Genomic DNA, 17582 nt, shown 5'->3' with positions numbered 1-17582 from the left:
CTCGAGGTTCTGCTCGCTTGAATACCTTAATACCTTAGATGTAGACCATAGTTTCTACCAAAATAGTTTTTATAAATGTTTTGTAGCTGTCTATTTACCACAACAAACCAAGGCTACACTCAATGAGCTGTATAATACCATAAGCAAACAAGAAAATGCTCATCTAGAGGCGGCGCTCTGATTGGCCTGTGATTTTAATGTAGGCAACTGAACTCCCGTCTTACCTAATTTCTACCAGCATGTCACTTGTGCATCTCGACGAAAATAAACTCTAGATCACCTTTACTCCACACACAGAAATTCGTACAAAGTTCTCCCTCGCCCTCCAGTTGGTTAATCCGACCACAACTCTATCCTCCTGATTCCTGCTTACAAACAAAAGCTCAAACCGGAAGTACCAGTGACGCGCCCAATACGGAAGTGGTCAGATGAAGCGGATGATTAGCTACAGGACTGTTTTGCTACCACAGACTGGAATATGTTCCGTTATTCATCCGATGGCATTGAGGAGTTTACCACATCAGTCACCAGCTTTATTAATAAGTGCATCTATGACATCGTCCCCACAGTGAACGTACATCTCCCTCAACGTCAGCAAGACAAACAGGCTCCACACCAACCAACACTGAAAAGGTTTGGCATGGGCCCTCCCGGACCTCTATACCAGGCGGTGTTAGAGGAAGGCTCAAAGAATTGTCAGACTCCAGAGACCCAAGTCATAGACTGTTCTTTCTGCTACCGCATGGCAAACTGTACAGATGCACCAAGCCTGGAACCAACAGGACCCTGAACAGCTTCTACCCCCAAGCACCAGTTAGCCTTGAGCTAGGCCCATATACCAGCTAATTCTAGGGCTACAATACCTCTTGCCAATTGGTCTGGACCCTTTGTTGTCGACGCGGAGACCCGCCGATCTATCACGACTGGTCTGCCGAAGTGGTCGCACCGGGCTTTTCCATTGCGATGTTGCCGAAGACCCATCTTCTTCCCCCGGCCCGCTAGCATTCTAAGCGCTGTCTCCCCCACTCGCCTAGCGTAGTACTGACTACTGAATGGCTCCGTGACTCGCCTACTGTTGTTCTTTTGACTCTATGATCACTCGGCTACACAGCTGATGCCCCCGGGACTGTTTCAATAACACGGTACCTCATTTTGTTTACCTGTCGGCCCCAGCCTCGAACTCAGGTCCTGCATGTACCTAACTGACCCGCTCTGCCCATTCATCACCATTTACCCGTTGTTGTCTTAGCTCTCCCGATCAACACCAGTGACTGCTTTATGTCTCTCTCTGTCAATATGCCTTGTCTACTGCTGTCTCGGCTAATCCTTATTGTTTTATTTCACTGTAGAGCCTTCAGTCCCGCTCACCTTGCCTTAGATAGCTTTTTGTCCCACCCTCCACACATGTGGAGACGAAACCTCTCATCGTTACTCAATGCTTAGGTTTACCTCCACTGTACTCACATCCTACCGTACCCTTGTCTGTACATTATGCCTTGAATCTTTTCTACCACGCCCAGAAATCTGCTCCTTTTATTCTCTGTTCCCAACGCACTCAACAACCAGTTCTTATAGCCATTAGCTGTTGGAAAAACTTTATACTCTCTTTGGATAATTCATTCCAATCATTTAAAAGTTAACAGCAGGTATTTTGCATGTAAGTTTAAGTATTTTGATATGTTCACAAATCTACATCTAATCTATCTTACTCCTCCTCTGTTCCTCTGGTGATGTAGAGGTTAACCCGGGCACTGTAGATCCCATTACCACACCTATTCCCCAGGAGCTATCATTTGTTGACTTCTGTAACCGTAAAAGCTTTGGTTTCATGCATGTCAACATCAGAAGCCTCCTCCCTAAGTTTGTTTGCACACTCCGCCAACTCTGATGTCCTAGCCGTTTCTGAATCCTGGCTTAAGAAGGCCACCAACAATTATGAAATGTTCATCCCCAACTACAATATTTTCCACCAAGATAGAACTGCCAAGGGGGCGGGGGTGGGGTCGCAATCTGCTGCAGAGATAGCCTGCAGAGTTCTGTCATGCTATCCACGTCTGTGCCCAAACAGTTCGAGCTTCTACTTCTAAAAATCCACCTTTCCAGAAATACGTCTCTCACTGTTACCGCTTGCTGTAGACCCCCCTCAGCTCCCAGTTGTGCCCTGGACTCTATATGCGAATTGATTGCCCCTCATTTATCTTCAGAGTTCGTACTGTTAGGTGACCTAAACTGGGATATTCTTAACACCCATGCCACCCTACAATCTAAGCTAGATACCCTCAATCTCACACAAATTATCAAGGAACCTACCAGGTACAACCCCAAATCTGTAAACACGAGGCACCCTCATATATATCATCCTGACCAACCTGCCCTCTAAATACACCTCTGCTGTCTTCAACCAGGATCTCAGCGATCACTGCCTCATTGCCTGCGTCCGTAATGGGTCCGCTGTCAAACGACCACCTCTCATCACTGTCAAACGCTCCCTAAAACACTTCGGGTAGCAGGCCTTTTTAATCGACCTGGCCCTGGTATCCTGGAAGGATACTGACCTCATCCCGTCAGTAGAGGATGCCTGGTTATTCTTTAAATGTGATTTCCTCACCATCTTAACCTGTCTGGACAGAAATGGAACCCCTCGCCAACAGCCAATGAAATTGTATGGGGCGCCAAATACAAATCAACAGAAATCTCATAAATCAAATTTCACCATTTTAAAGATAAAATTCTCATCAATCCAGCCAGTGTCTTCATTTCAAAAATATTTTACAGCGAAAGCTCCACAAACGATTACGTTAGATCACCACCAAGCCGCAGAAAAACCCAGCCATTTTTCCAGCCAAAGAGAGGAGTCACAAAAAGCACAAATAGAGATAAAATGAATCACTAACCTTTGATGATCTTCATCCGATGGCACTCATAGGACTTCATGTTACACAATACATGTATGTTTTGTTTGATAAAGTGCATATTTAAATCCAAAAATCGTATTTTACATTGGTATGTTATGTTCAGTAGTTCAAAAACATGCTATGATTTTGCAGAGAGCCACATAAATTCACAGAAATACTCATTATAAATGTCGAGGAAAATTCAAGTTTTATGCATGGACCTTTAGATACACTTCTTAACTTCTTTGGGATAGGGGGCAGCATTTTCACTTTTGGATGAATAGCGTGCCCAGAGTAAACTGCCTCCTACTCAGTTCCAGATGCTAATAAATGCATATATATTATTAGTATTGGATAGAAAACACTCTGAAGTTTCTAAAACTGTTCGAATAATGTATGTGAGTATAACAGAACTCATATGGCAGGCAAAAACCTGAGGAGAAAAAAAAGGAAGTGGGAAATCTGAGGTTTGTCGTTTTTGAACTCAGCCCCAATCGAATTCACAGTGGGACATGGGTTATTTTGCACTTCCTAAGGCTTCCACTAGATGTCAACCGTCTTTAGAACATTTCAGGCTTCTACTGTGAAGTGGGAGCGAATGAGAGCTGTTTGACTAAGGGGTCTGGCAGCAGCCTCGTTCTCAGTCACGCGCATTTCACATGTGAGGTATCTCTCGTTCCATTGCTTTTCTACAGACAATGGAATTCTCCGGTTGGAACATTATTGAACATTTATGATAAAAACATCCTAAAGATTGATTCTATACTTAGTTTGACAAGTTTCTTCGACCTGTAATATAACTTTTTGAATTGTTCGTCCGACTGGACCTGAACGCGCTTTTGGATTTGTTTACCAAACACCCTAACAAAAGAACCTATATGGACATAAATTATGGACATAATCGAACAAAACAAACATTTATTGTGGAACTGCGAGTGCATTCTGATGAAGATCATCAAAGGTTAGTGAATATTTATAATGCTATTTATGACTAATGTTGACTGAGCAACATGGTGACCTCTTTCATATCGTCTGCGTTCCCTAAAGATTGGTAAGCTGCCGCGGTCATCCCCCTCTTCAAATGAGGAGACACTCCAGACACAAACTATTACAGACCTATATCCATCCTGCCCTGCCTTTCTAAAGTCTTGGAATGCCAAGTTAATAAACAGATCACCGACGATTTCGAATCCCACCGTACCTTTTCCGCTATGTAATCTGGTTTCCGAGTTGGCCATGGGTGCACCTCAGCCACGCCCAAGGTCCTAAACAATATCATAACTGCCATGGATAAAAGACAGTACTGTGCAGCTGTCTTCATCGACCTGGCCAAGGCTTCCGACTCTGTCAATCACCGCATTCTTATTCTCAAGTGACTGCCTCACCAACTACTTGTCAAATCAGAGGGCCTGTTGTCTGGACCTCTGGTAGCCTCTATGTGGGTGCCACAGGGTTCAATTCTCTGGCTGACTTTTTCTCTGTATATATCAATGATGTCGCTGTTGCTGCTGGTGATTCTCTGATCCACCTTTACGCAGACAACACCATTCTGTATACTTCTGGCCCTTCTTTGGATACTGTGTTAACAAACCTCTAGATGAGATTCAATGCCATACAACACTCCTTCCGTGGCCTCCAACTGCTCTTAATCGCTAGTAAAACTAAATGCATGCTTTTCAACCGATCGCTGCCCGCACCTGCCCGACTAGCATCACTACTCTGGACGGTTCTGACTTAGAATATGTGGACAACTACAAATACCTTGGTGTCTGGTTAGACTATAAACTCTCCTTCCAGACTCACATTAAGCATCTCCAATCCAAAACTCAATCTAGAATCAGCTTCCTATTTTGCTACAAAGCCTCCTTCACTCTTGCTGCCAAACATACCCTCGTAAAACTGACTATCCTGCCGATCCTTGACTTCGGCGATGTCATTTACAGAATAGACTCCAATACTCTACTCAACAAATTGGATGCAGTCTATCACAGTGCCATCTGTTTTGTCACCAAAGCCCCATATACTGCTCCCCACTGTGACCTGTATGCTCTCGTTGGCTGGCCCTCGCTTCATATTCGTCGCTAAACCCACTGGCTCCAGGTCATATATAAATAAGTATTTCCTAGGTAAAGCCCCACCTTATCTCAGCTCACTGGTCACCAGAGCAACACCCACCCGTGGCGCACGCTCCAGCAGGTATATTTCGCTGGTCATCCCCAAAGCCAACTCCTCTTTTGGCCGCCTTTCCTTCCAATTCTCTGACTGGAACGAATTGCAAAAATCACTGAAGCTGGAGTCTTATGTCTCCCTCACTAACTTTAAGCATCAGCTGTCAGAGCAGCGTACCGATCACTGTACCTGTACACAGCCCATCTGTAAATAGCACACCCGACTACCTAATTCCCCAAATTATTTATTTTTTCTCTTTTTGCACCCCAGTATCTCTACTTGCACATCATCATCTGTACATCTATCACTCCAGTGTTAATGCAAATTGTAATTATTTCGCCACTATGGCCTATTTATTGCCTTACCTCCCTAATCTTACTACATTTGCACACACTGTATATAGATTTTTCTATTGTGGTTTGTTTCAATTGTGTTATTGACTGTACATTTGTTTATCCCATGTGTTAATATTAATAATAAATTGTTATTACCTCGTAACACCTGCACATCAACTTAGTACTGGTAACTGGTAACCCAAAATCCCCAGTTTTCTAGAAAACATCTGGAAGTTTCCGGTAATAAGCTGGAAATCCAGAATCCTCCAACCAGGATTTCTGATATGGCAACCCTAGTTAAGAATCAGGCTTCCCTAACTCTGTTTTATTCCTCTCCTCTATCCCTCAGGGCCTGTTCCGGAACTTCAACGATGCCTTCCTGCCCCTGTTGAAACCACACATGGAGCGTCTGGTGGCCGACACACATGAGAGCAAACAGCGCTGTGTAGCAGAGATCACCTCTGGACTGATCAGAGGCAGCAAGCACTGGAGCTATGGCAAGGTATGGGAGAGGAAGGAACACACTGGAGCTATGGAAAGGTAGGGGAGAGGAAGGAACACACTGGAGCTATGGAAAGGTAGGGGAGAGGAAGGAACACACTGGAGCTATGGAAAGGTAGGGGAGAGGAAGGAACACACTGGAGCTATGGCAAGGTAGGGGAGAGGAAGGAACACACTGGAGCTATGGCAAGGTAGGGGAGGAAGGAACACACTGGAGCTATGGCAAGGTAGGGGAGAGGAAGGAACACACTGGAGCTATGGAAAGGTAGGGGAGAGGAAGGAACACACTGGAGCTATGGAAAGGTAGGGGAGAGGAAGGAACACACTGGAGCTATGGAAAGGTAGGGGAGAGGAAGGAACACACTGGAGCTATGGCAAGGTAGGGGAGAGGAAGGAACACACTGGAGCTATGGCAAGGTAGGGGAGGAAGGAACACACTGGAGCTATGGCAAGGTAGGGGAGAGGAAGGAACACACTGGAGCTATGGAAAGGTAGGGGAGAGGAAGGAACACACTGGAGCTATGGAAAGGTAGGGGAGAGGAAGGAACACACTGGAGCTATGGCATGGTAGGGGAGAGGAAGGAACACACTGGAGCTATGGCATGGTAGGGGAGAGGAAGGAACACACTGGAGCTATGGAAAGGTAGGGGAGAGGAAGGAACACACTGGAGCTATGGAAAGGTAGGGGAGAGGAAGGAACACACTGGAGCTGTGGAAAGGTAGGGGAGAGGAAGGAACACACTAGAGCTATGGAAAGGTAGGGGAGAGGAAGGAACACACTGGAGCTATGGCAAGGTAGGGGAGAGGAAGGAACACACTGGAGCTATGGTAAGGTAGGGGAGAGGAAGGAACACACTGGAGCTATGGCAAGGTAGGGGAGAGGAAGGAACACACTGGAGCTATGGTAAGGTAGGGGAGAGGAAGGAACACACTGGAGCTATGGAAAGGTAGCGGAGAGGAAGGAAAACACTGGAGCACACTGGAGCTATGGAAAGGTAGGGGAGAGGAAGGAACACACTTGAGCTATGGCAAGGTAGGGGAGAGGAAGGAACACACTGGAGCTATGGAAAGGTAGGGGAGAGGAAGGAACACACTTGAGCTATGGAAAGGTAGGGGAGAGGAAGGAACACACTGGAGCTATGGAAAGGTAGGGGAGAGGAAGGAACACTGGAGCTATGGAAAGGTAGGGGAGAGGAAGGAACACACTTGAGCTATGGAAAGGTAGGGGAGAGGAAGGAACACACTGGAGCTATGGAAAGGTAGGGGAGAGGAAGGAACACTGGAGCTATGGAAAGGTAGGGGAGAGGAAGGAACACACTGGAGCTATGGAAAGGTAGGGGAGAGGAAGGAACACACTGGAGCTATGGCAAGGTAGGGGAGAGGAAGGAACACACTGGAGCTATGGAAAGGTAGGGGAGGAAGGAACACTGGAGCTATGGCAAGGTAGGGGAGTGGAAGGAACACACTGGAGCTATGGAAAGGTAGGAACATACTGGAGCTATGGAAAGGTAGGGGAGAGGAAGGAACATACTGGAGCTATGGTAAGGTAGGGGAGAGGAAGGAACACACTGGAGCTATGGTAGGGGAGAGGAAGGAAAATACTGGAGCTATGGAAAGGTAGGGGAGAGGAAGGAACACACTGGAGCTATGGTAAGGTAGGAGAGAGGAAGGAACACACTGGAGCTATGGAAAGGTAGGAACATACTGGAGCTATGGCAAGGTAGGGGAGAGGAAGGAACACACTGGAGCTATGGTAGGGGAGAGGAAGGAACACACTGGAGCTATGGAAAGGTAGGGGAGAGGAAGGAACACACTGGAGCTATGGAAAGGTAGGGGAGAGGAAGGAACATACTGGAGCTATGGTAAGGTAGGGGAGAGGAAGGAACACACTGGAGCTATGGTAGGGGAGAGGAAGGAACATACTGGAGCTATGGAAAGGTAGGGGAGAGGAAGGAACATACTGGAGCTATGGAAAGGTAGGGGAGAGGAAGGAACACACTGGAGCTATGGAAAGGTAGGGGAGAGGAAGGAACACACTAGAGCTATGGAAAGGTAGGGGAGAGGAAGGAACACACTGGAGCTATGGAAAGGTAGGGGAGAGGAAGGAACACACTGGAGCTATGGCAAGGTAGGGGAGAGGAAGGAACACACTAGAGCTATGGAAAGGTAGGGGAGAGGAAGGAACACACTGGAGCTATGGAAAGGTAGGGGAGAGGAAGGAACACACTGGAGCTATGGCAAGGTAGGGGAGAGGAAGGAACACACTGGAGCTATGGAAAGGTAGGGGAGGAAGGAACACACTGGAGCTATGGCAAGGTAGGGGAGTGGAAGGAACACACTGGAGCTATGGCAAGGTAGGGGAGAGGAAGGAACACACTGGAGCTATGGAAAGGTAGGGGAGAGGAAGGAACACACTGGAGCTATGGCAAGGTAGGGGAGAGGAAGGAACACACTGGAGCTATGGCAAGGTAGAGGATAGAGACATGCGCTGTGGTCACACACCATGCTTATAATCAGTACTGCCGGTCCTCGTTGCAAATAAGCATTTGTTCTTAACTGACTTACCTAGATAAATAAAAGTTGAATATTTGTTAAGTCCTTGACCTTTGACCTATGTTCCCCTCCCAGGTGGAGAGTCTGTGGGAGCTGCTGTGTCCTCTGATCCGTACAGCTCTGAACAACATCACTGTAGAAACATACGCTGACTGGGGCACCTGCATCGCCACAGCCTGTGTAAGCTGCTAGCCCTCCCATCCCTCTCATTCAGCAGTCCATTTCTTTCAGGTTCTTTCTCAATTGGTAGTTCCTCTAGTCCCAAATGCATCCTCTCTCCTTGTTTCCTTCTCAAAACGCATTAGAGGAGAAGGCCTGAATGGGAGGGGAACTTGGATCTTCTCTTCCAATGTATTTTGAGAAGAAGGCGAAGAGTGAAGAATTTAGTACAGATATTGAGAAATAGCCTCCTGAATCTCCTGTCTAGTACTTGCCTGGCCTGTTAATTTCCTGCTTCCATGCTGTTGACATTTGACCTTGTTATTGTACAGGAGAACAGATGTTTACTTTAGGTTGGTTGTGTTGTACAGGAGAGCAGAGACCCCAGGAAGCTCCACTGGTTGTTTGAGATGCTGATGGAATCTCCAGTCAACGGGGAGGGGGGATCCTTCGTAGATGCCTGGTGAGGAAACACTTTGCCTCCTTTAATTCTCATCCTATTAGTGTTTGTGTGGAAGGGTGTATTTATTCTGCTCCATATGTGCCCAGATGACTAGTCCTGCATGGAAGAGATGAGCTGTGTTCGAATACTCATACTAACCATACTATTTGTGATGTAAATTGAGTATGTAGTATGTTTATTGGTCATAGTATGGATATAGTTAGTGTGCCAAAAGTTCCCGGATGTCGTACTAAATTCGCCAAAATATAAAGTATTACAAGCAGTGGACACTATTTCTGTGATATTAGAGCACAATACAATTATTACAATAATAATAATAATAATAATACAATTCTTCAGAGAATGGGCGTGGCTTCACAACGGTTTCAGATTTCAAGAAAATGGCGGCGAATATGCAGCCGATTTGAGCCGAAGTCCGACTAGAGCAGATACAATTTCATTGCTTTAACTAATTATGACAAATGTTAAGATATTTTGAGCAATGTAATAAAGTAATGACTTTTCAAATAAGTTACGTTGACTGACAATTTGTTAGCTGCGCTTTCCTTACGAACCACAACATATCATTACAGCAGTATGTACCGGTATGTTAGCTAGCTAGCTAACATTAGTAGGCTAGTACTAATGCGTCAAACTTGCCAATATATTCGAACGCTCGGATCAAACTTTCTCCTCGGCCAGAGGGTCCAGTGTGCGCTCTGAATGCTCCGAGAGCCAAACACTCTGAATTTACTAACAGACAATTTGACAACGCTCTGAATTTACATACGCCCAGAGTGCACTCCAGATTGAATTTACGAACACACCTGTTATGCTAACAAGCTAGCAAGAGGTTGCATAGCAACAGCATCAACTTCCGGTAGACAGGCGAAGTACGCTCAACTGAAAGGATACCGTTCGTTTACAGTATGCTAAAATGAACTAATAGTATGTAGTGTATATACCCATTAAGTATGTAGTATACAGTATGTTAGTATGGGTATTCGAACACAGCTATGGAGTCTGGGTCGATGATGGTTTGTTTGTCTGTAAAATGTTTGTCTCTGAGTCAAGAATAATAATATGAAGAGTGCCTTGGTCCTCCTTTCTTTTTCATTATATTTTATTGTTCTCTCCTGTCCAGTCGTCTATGTACTCTGCAGGGAGGCCTGACTTAGTGTTAGGGTTAGGTGTGTGTATAACTCTCCTCTCTCCTGTCCAGTCTTCTGTATATTCTGCAGGTAGGCCTGACTTAGCGTTAGGGTTAGGTGTGTGTATAACTCTCCTCTCTCCTGTCCAGTCTTCTGTATATTCTGCAGGGAGGCCTGACTTAGCGTTAGGGTTAGGTGTGTGTATAACTCTCCTCTCTCCTGTCCAGTCTTCTGTATATTCTGCAGGGAGGCCTGACTTAGCGTTAGGGTTAGGTGTGTGTATAACTCTCCTCTCTCCTGTCCAGTCTTCTGTATATTCTGCAGGGAGGCCTGACTTAGCGTTAGGGTTAGGTGTGTGTATAACTCTCCTCTCTCCTGTCCAGTCTTCTGTGTATTCTGCAGGAAGGCCTGACTTAGGGTTAGGTGTGTGTATAACTCTCCTCTCTCCTGTCCAGTCTTCTGTATATTCTGCAGGAAGGCCTGACTTAGGGTTAGGTGTGTGTATAACTCTCCTCTCTCCTGTCCAGTCGTCTGTATATTCTGCAGGGAGGCCTGACTTAGCGTTAGGGTTAGGTGTGTGTATAACTCTCCTCTCTCCTGTCCAGTCTTCTGTATATTCTGCAGGGAGGCCTGACTTAGCGTTAGGGTTAGGTGTGTGTATAACTCTCCTCTCTCCTGTCCAGTCTTCTGTGTACTCTGCAGGAAGGCCTGACTTAGGGTTAGGTGTGTGTATAACTCTCCTCTCTCCTGTCCAGTCTTCTGTATATTCTGCAGGGAGGCCTGACTTAGCGTTAGGGTTAGGTGTGTGTATAACTCTCCTCTCTCCTGTCCAGTCGTCTGTATATTCTGCAGGGAGGCCTGACTTAGCGTTAGGGTTAGGTGTGTGTATAACTCTCCTCTCTCCTGTCCAGTCGTCTGTATATTCTGCAGGGAGGCCTGACTTAGGGTTAGGGTTAGGTGTGTGTATAACCCTCCTCTCTCCTGTCCAGTCGTCTGTATATTCTGCAGGGAGGCCTGGCTTAGGGTTAGGGTTAGGTGTGTGTATAACTCTCCTCTCTCCTGTCCAGTCGTCTGTATATTCTGCAGGTAGGCCTGACTTAGCGTTAGGGTTAGGTGTGTGTATAACTCTCCTCTCTCCTGTCCAGTCGTCTGTATATTCTGCAGGGAGGCCTGGCTTAGGGTTAGGGTTAGGTGTGTGTATAACCCTCCTCTCTCCTGTCCAGTCGTCTGTATATTCTGCAGGGAGGCCTGGCTTAGCGTTAGGGTTAGGTGTGTGTATAACTCTCCTCTCTCCTGTCCAGTCGTCTGTATATTCTGCAGGGAGGCCTGACTTAGCGTTAGGGTTAGGTGTGTGTATAACTCTCCTCTCTCCTGTCCAGTCGTCTGTATATTCTGCAGGGAGGCCTGACTTAGCGTTAGGGTTAGGTGTGTGTATAACCCTCCTCTCTCCTGTCCAGTCGTCTGTATATTCTGCAGGTAGGCCTGACTTAGCGTTAGGGTTAGGTGTGTGTATAACCCTCCTCTCTCCTGTCCAGTCGTCTGTATATTCTGCAGGGAGGCCTGACTTAGCGTTAGGGTTAGGTGTGTGTATAACCCTCCTCTCTCCTGTCCAGTCGTCTGTATATTCTGCAGGGAGGCCTGACTTAGCGTTAGGGTTAGGTGTGTGTATAACTCTCCTCTCTCCTGTCCAGTCGTCTGTATATTCTGCAGGGAGGCCTGACTTAGCGTTAGGGTTAGGTGTGTGTATAACTCTCCTCTCTCCTGTCCAGTCGTCTGTATATTCTGCAGGGAGGCCTGACTTAGCGTTAGGGTTAGGTGTGTGTATAACTCTCCTCTCTCCTGTTCAGTCGTCTGTATATTCTGCAGGGAGGCCTGACTTAGCGTTAGGGTTAGGTGTGTGTATAACTCTCCTCTCTCCTGTCCAGTCGTCTGTATATTCTGCAGGTAGGCCTGACTTAGCGTTAGGGTTAGGTGTGTGTATAACTCTCCTCTCTCCTGTCCAGTCGTCTGTATATTCTGCAGGGAGGCCTGACTTAGCGTTAGGGTTAGGTGTGTGTATAACTCTCCTCTCTCCTGTCCAGTCGTCTGTATATTCTGCAGGGAGGCCTGACTTAGCGTTAGGGTTAGGTGTGTGTATAACTCTCCTCTCTCCTGTCCAGTCGTCTGTATATTCTGCAGGGAGGCCTGACTTAGCGTTAGGGTTAGGTGTGTGTATAACTCTCCTCTCTCCTGTCCAGTCGTCTGTATATTCTGCAGGGAGGCCTGACTTAGCGTTAGGGTTAGGTGTGTGTATAACTCTCCTCTCTCCTGTCCAGTCGTCTGTATATTCTGCAGGGAGGCCTGACTTAGCGTTAGGGTTAGGTGTGTGTATAACTCTCCTCTCTCCTGTCCAGTCGTCTGTATATTCTGCAGGGAGGCCTGACTTAGGGTTAGGTGTGTGTATAACTCTCCTCTCTCCTGTTCAGTCGTCTGTATATTCTGCAGGGAAGCCTGACTTAGCGTTAGGGTTAGGTGTGTGTATAACCCTCCTCTCTCCTGTCCAGTCGTCTGTATATTCTGCAGGTAGGCCTGACTTAGCGTTAGGGTTAGGTGTGTGTATAACCCTCCTCTCTCCTGTCCAGTCGTCTGTATATTCTGCAGGTAGGCCTGACTTAGCGTTAGGGTTAGGTGTGTGTATAACTCTCCTCTCTCCTGTCCAGTCTTCTGTATATTCTGCAGGGAGGCCTGACTTAGCGTTAGGGTTAGGTGTGTGTATAACTCTCCTCTCTCCTGTCCAGTCGTCTGTATATTCTGCAGGGAGGCCTGACTTAGCGTTAGGGTTAGGTGTGTGTATAACTCTCCTCTCTCCTGTCCAGTCGTCTGTATATTCTGCAGGGAGGCCTGACTTAGCGTTAGGGTTAGGTGTGTGTATAACTCTCCTCTCTCCTGTCCAGTCGTCTGTATATTCTGCAGGGAGGCCTGACTTAGGGTTAGGTGTGTGTATAACTCTCCTCTCTCCTGTTCAGTCGTCTGTATATTCTGCAGGGAAGCCTGACTTAGCGTTAGGGTTAGGTGTGTGTATAACCCTCCTCTCTCCTGTCCAGTCGTCTGTATATTCTGCAGGTAGGCCTGACTTAGCGTTAGGGTTAGGTGTGTGTATAACCCTCCTCTCTCCTGTCCAGTCGTCTGTATATTCTGCAGGTAGGCCTGACTTAGCGTTAGGGTTAGGTGTGTGTATAACTCTCCTCTCTCCTGTCCAGTCTTCTGTATATTCTGCAGGGAGGCCTGACTTAGCGTTAGGGTTAGGTGTGTGTATAACTCTCCTCTCTCCTGTCCAGTCGTCTGTATATTCTGCAGGGAGGCCTGACTTAGCGTTAGGGTTAGGTGTGTGTATAACTCTCCTCTCTCCTGTCCAGTCGTCTGTATATTCTGCAGGGAGGCCTGACTTAGCGTTAGGGTTAGGTGTGTGTATAACTCTCCTCTCTCCTGTCCAGTCGTCTGTATATTCTGCAGGTAGGCCTGACTTAGCGTTAGGGTTAGGTGTGTGTATAACTCTCCTCTCTCCTGTCCAGTCGTCTGTATATTCTGCAGGTAGGCCTGGCTTAGCGTTAGGGTTAGGTGTGTGTATAACTCTCCTCTCTCCTGTCCAGTCGTCTGTATATTCTGCAGGGAGGCCTGACTTAGCGTTAGGGTTAGGTGTGTGTATAACTCTCCTCTCTCCTGTCCAGTCGTCTGTATATTCTGCAGGTAGGCCTGACTTAGCGTTAGGGTTAGGTGTGTGTATAACTCTCCTCTCTCCTGTCCAGTCGTCTGTATATTCTGCAGGGAGGCCTGACTTAGCGTTAGGGTTAGGTGTGTGTATAACTCTCCTCTCTCCTGTCCAGTCGTCTGTATATTCTGCAGGGAGGCCTGACTTAGGGTTAGGTGTGTGTATAACTCTCCTCTCTCCTGTTCAGTCGTCTGTATATTCTGCAGGGAAGCCTGACTTAGCGTTAGGGTTAGGTGTGTGTATAACCCTCCTCTCTCCTGTCCAGTCGTCTGTATATTCTGCAGGTAGGCCTGACTTAGCGTTAGGGTTAGGTGTGTGTATAACCCTCCTCTCTCCTGTCCAGTCGTCTGTATATTCTGCAGGTAGGCCTGACTTAGCGTTAGGGTTAGGTGTGTGTATAACTCTCCTCTCTCCTGTCCAGTCTTCTGTATATTCTGCAGGGAGGCCTGACTTAGCGTTAGGGTTAGGTGTGTGTATAACTCTCCTCTCTCCTGTCCAGTCGTCTGTATATTCTGCAGGGAGGCCTGACTTAGCGTTAGGGTTAGGTGTGTGTATAACTCTCCTCTCTCCTGTCCAGTCGTCTGTATATTCTGCAGGGAGGCCTGACTTAGCGTTAGGGTTAGGTGTGTGTATAACTCTCCTCTCTCCTGTCCAGTCGTCTGTATATTCTGCAGGGAGGCCTGACTTAGGGTTAGGTGTGTGTATAACTCTCCTCTCTCCTGTTCAGTCGTCTGTATATTCTGCAGGGAAGCCTGACTTAGCGTTAGGGTTAGGTGTGTGTATAACCCTCCTCTCTCCTGTCCAGTCGTCTGTATATTCTGCAGGTAGGCCTGACTTAGCGTTAGGGTTAGGTGTGTGTATAACCCTCCTCTCTCCTGTCCAGTCGTCTGTATATTCTGCAGGTAGGCCTGACTTAGCGTTAGGGTTAGGTGTGTGTATAACTCTCCTCTCTCCTGTCCAGTCTTCTGTATATTCTGCAGGGAGGCCTGACTTAGCGTTAGGGTTAGGTGTGTGTATAACTCTCCTCTCTCCTGTCCAGTCGTCTGTATATTCTGCAGGGAGGCCTGACTTAGCGTTAGGGTTAGGTGTGTGTATAACTCTCCTCTCTCCTGTCCAGTCGTCTGTATATTCTGCAGGGAGGCCTGACTTAGCGTTAGGGTTAGGTGTGTGTATAACTCTCCTCTCTCCTGTCCAGTCGTCTGTATATTCTGCAGGTAGGCCTGACTTAGCGTTAGGGTTAGGTGTGTGTATAACTCTCCTCTCTCCTGTCCAGTCGTCTGTATATTCTGCAGGTAGGCCTGGCTTAGCGTTAGGGTTAGGTGTGTGTATAACTCTCCTCTCTCCTGTCCAGTCGTCTGTATATTCTGCAGGGAGGCCTGACTTAGCGTTAGGGTTAGGTGTGTGTATAACTCTCCTCTCTCCTGTCCAGTCGTCTGTATATTCTGCAGGGAGGCCTGACTTAGCGTTAGGGTTAGGTGTGTGTATAACTCTCCTCTCTCCTGTCCAGTCGTCTGTATATTCTGCAGGTAGGCCTGACTTAGCGTTAGGGTTAGGTGTGTGTATAACTCTCCTCTCTCCTGTCCAGTCGTCTGTATATTCTGCAGGGAGGCCTGACTTAGCGTTAGGGTTAGGTGTGTGTATAACTCTCCTCTCTCCTGTCCAGTCGTCTGTATATTCTGCAGGGAGGCCTGACTTAGCGTTAGGGTTAGGTGTGTGTATAACTCTCCTCTCTCCTGTCCAGTCGTCTGTATATTCTGCAGGGAGGCCTGACTTAGCGTTAGGGTTAGGTGTGTGTATAACTCTCCTCTCTCCTGTCCAGTCGTCTGTATATTCTGCAGGGAGGCCTGACTTAGCGTTAGGGTTAGGTGTGTGTATAACTCTCCTCTCTCCTGTCCAGTCGTCTGTATATTCTGCAGGGAGGCCTGACTTAGCGTTAGGGTTAGGTGTGTGTATAACTCTCCTCTCTCCTGTCCAGTCGTCTGTATATTCTGCAGGGAGGCCTGACTTAGCGTTAGGGTTAGGTGTGTGTATAACTCTCCTGTCTCCTGTCCAGTCGTCTGTATATTCTGCAGGTAGGCCTGACTTAGCGTTAGGTGTGTGTATAACTCTCCTCTCTCCTGTTCAGTCTTCTGTATATTCTGCAGGTAGGCCTGACTTAGCGTTAGGGTTAGGTGTGTGTATAACTCTCCTGTCCAGTCTTCTGTGTACTCTGCAGGTAGGCCTGACTTAGCGTTAGGGTTAGGTGTGTGTATAACTCTCCTGTCCAGTCTTCTGTATATTCTGCAGGGAGGCCTGACTTAGGGTTAGGTGTGTGTATAACTCTCCTCTCTCCTGTCCAGTCGTCTGTATATTCTGCAGGGAGGCCTGACTTAGCGTTAGGGTTAGGTGTGTGTATAACTCTCCTCTCTCCTGTCCAGTCTTCTGTATATTCTGCAGGTAGGCCTGACTTAGCGTTAGGGTTAGGTGTGTGTATAACTCTCCTCTCTCCTGTTCAGTCTTCTGTATATTCTGCAGGTAGGCCTGACTTAGGGTTAGGTGTGTGTATAACTCTCCTCTCTCCTGTCCAGTCGTCTGTATATTCTGCAGGGAGGCCTGACTTAGCGTTAGGGTTAGGTGTGTGTATAACTCTCCTCTCTCCTGTCCAGTCTTCTGTATATTCTGCAGGTAGGCCTGACTTAGGGTTAGGTGTGTGTATAACTCTCCTCTCTCCTGTCCAGTCTTCTGTGTACTCTGCAGGGAGGCCTGACTTAGTGTTAGGGTTAGGTGTGTGTATAACTCTCCTCTCTCCTGTCCAGTCTTCTGTGTACTCTGCAGGGAGGCCTGACTTAGTGTTAGGTGTGTGTATAACTCTCCTCTCTCCTGTCCAGTCGTCTGTATATTCTGCAGGGAGGCCTGACTTAGCGTTAGGGTTAGGTGTGTGTATAACTCTCCTCTCTCCTGTCCAGTCTTCTGTGTACTCTGCAGGGAGGCCTGACTTAGTGTTAGGTGTGTGTATAACTCTCCTCTCTCCTGTCCAGTCTTCTGTGTACTCTGCAGGGAGGCCTGACTTAGCGTTAGGGTTAGGTGTGTGTATAACTCTCCTCTCTCCTGTCCAGTCTTCTGTGTACTCTGCAGGGAGGCCTGACTTAGTGTTAGGTGTGTGTATAACTCTCCTCTCTCCTGTCCAGTCTTCTGTGTACTCTGCAGGGAGGCCTGACTTAGCGTTAGGGTTAGGTGTGTGTATAACTCTCCTCTCTCCTGTCCAGTCTTCTGTGTACTCTGCAGGGAGGCCTGACTTAGTGTTAGGTGTGTGTATAACTCTCCTCTCTCCTGTCCAGTCTTCTGTGTACTCTGCAGGAAGGCCTGACTTAGTGTTAGGTGTGCGTATAACTCTCCTCTCTCCTGTCCAGTCGTCTGTATATTCTGCAGGGAGGCCTGACTTAGCGTTAGGGTTAGGTGTGTGTATAACTCTCCTCTCTCCTGTCCAGTCTTCTGTGTACTCTGCAGGGAGGCCTGACTTAGTGTTAGGTGTGTGTATAACTCTCCTCTCTCCTGTCCAGTCTTCTGTGTACTCTGCAGGGAGGCCTGACTTAGCGTTAGGGTTAGGTGTGTGTATAACTCTCCTCTCTCCTGTTCAGTCTTCTGTATATT

General features: G+C 47.3%; 1 protein-coding gene across 3 annotated transcripts in view; it reads left to right on the top strand.

The window, feature by feature from the left end:
* LOC139381208 (proteasome activator complex subunit 4B-like) overlaps positions 1-17582 on the top strand; it is a 107889-nt gene that overhangs the window by 71217 nt on the left and 19090 nt on the right. For all 3 annotated transcript variants that reach the window (XM_071124655.1, XM_071124656.1, XM_071124657.1), the window contains 3 exons: positions 5748-5900; positions 8528-8632; positions 8983-9074. In XM_071124655.1, coding sequence (XP_070980756.1) covers positions 5748-5900; positions 8528-8632; positions 8983-9074 — 350 coding nt within the window. The remainder of the gene's footprint in view (positions 1-5747; positions 5901-8527; positions 8633-8982; positions 9075-17582) is intronic.

This window comes from Oncorhynchus clarkii, chromosome 23 (assembly GCF_045791955.1).
Source record: "Oncorhynchus clarkii lewisi isolate Uvic-CL-2024 chromosome 23, UVic_Ocla_1.0, whole genome shotgun sequence".
Taxonomy (NCBI): Eukaryota; Metazoa; Chordata; class Actinopteri; order Salmoniformes; family Salmonidae; genus Oncorhynchus; species Oncorhynchus clarkii.
This window is presented reverse-complemented; position numbering and strand designations above follow the sequence as displayed.